The sequence below is a fragment of the Penaeus monodon genome, chromosome 22, assembly GCF_015228065.2.
Source record: "Penaeus monodon isolate SGIC_2016 chromosome 22, NSTDA_Pmon_1, whole genome shotgun sequence".
NCBI lineage: Eukaryota > Metazoa > Arthropoda > Malacostraca > Decapoda > Penaeidae > Penaeus > Penaeus monodon.
This window is the reverse complement of record NC_051407.1, coordinates 38,163,129-38,163,862: the sequence shown is the minus strand read 5'-3', so window position 1 is coordinate 38,163,862 and position 734 is coordinate 38,163,129. Positions and strand designations below refer to the sequence as shown.

Below are 734 nucleotides of genomic sequence, written 5' to 3'. Positions count from 1 at the left end.
ATCAACCCTAGAGTAATGGCAATAGTTCCCCTTGTTCCCTCTTGGTGCTTTTTAACTTTGGATAAACATATACAGCGACATCTATGGGCGACGTGTAGAAACATCAGCCAGGGTGTAGGTGTTGTCACACTTTTGCTCCTAGTATTACATTGATGCAACAATTCAATATCTGCTGCTAGGTTATCTGTGTCGTCTAATTGTGACCTTATTTTAGTTAGTTTAATCTATGGTGTAGGATCTCACCTTCAGGTATCTGGCAAGCTCTTTCTTCGTCGTCGTGCCAACCGAACTCAAGTTGTCAAACAGATACTGCGGCATTGACATCGAAGGGACCTTGAAGTATCCATAAGGAATCCATCCCTTCGGTGGAAGGTCTTCTATGTTTTCATAATCCACCTATGAAATGAAATGAAATAATATCACAAAGTATTTTTTTTTTCTCTCACGATTCCTATAAAATTGCGATGAAAAAGAAAACACGTTTTCATATAACTATGGAGTATTCATCACAGTAATATAAATGTCATGTTTCACCAAGAAGATATATTGCCGTAGTACGTTTCAGTCATAAAAACATAGATAATGTATGGCATACCTTTACCACCAAGAAAGGCTTTCGGGTATGTATCTTGAGAATACCCGGCGTGTAGAAAGCTCTGTGTTTGGCGAGGGCAGGTCCCCATGTAGGCCGAGGCTCAAGAAGCTCTCGGGGTGACTGAAAAAATATATGTAAT

The 734-nt window shown here is 39.8% G+C and overlaps 1 protein-coding gene across 1 annotated transcript in view; it reads right to left on the bottom strand.

The window, feature by feature from the left end:
- Positions 1–734, bottom strand: part of LOC119587121 (sodium-dependent noradrenaline transporter-like) — an 11,503-nt gene that overhangs the window by 2,066 nt on the left and 8,703 nt on the right. The window contains exons 13-14 of the mRNA XM_037935873.1: positions 596–715; positions 244–396 (exon numbers count right to left, since the gene is read on the bottom strand). Coding sequence (XP_037791801.1) covers positions 244–396; positions 596–715 — 273 coding nt within the window. The remainder of the gene's footprint in view (positions 1–243; positions 397–595; positions 716–734) is intronic.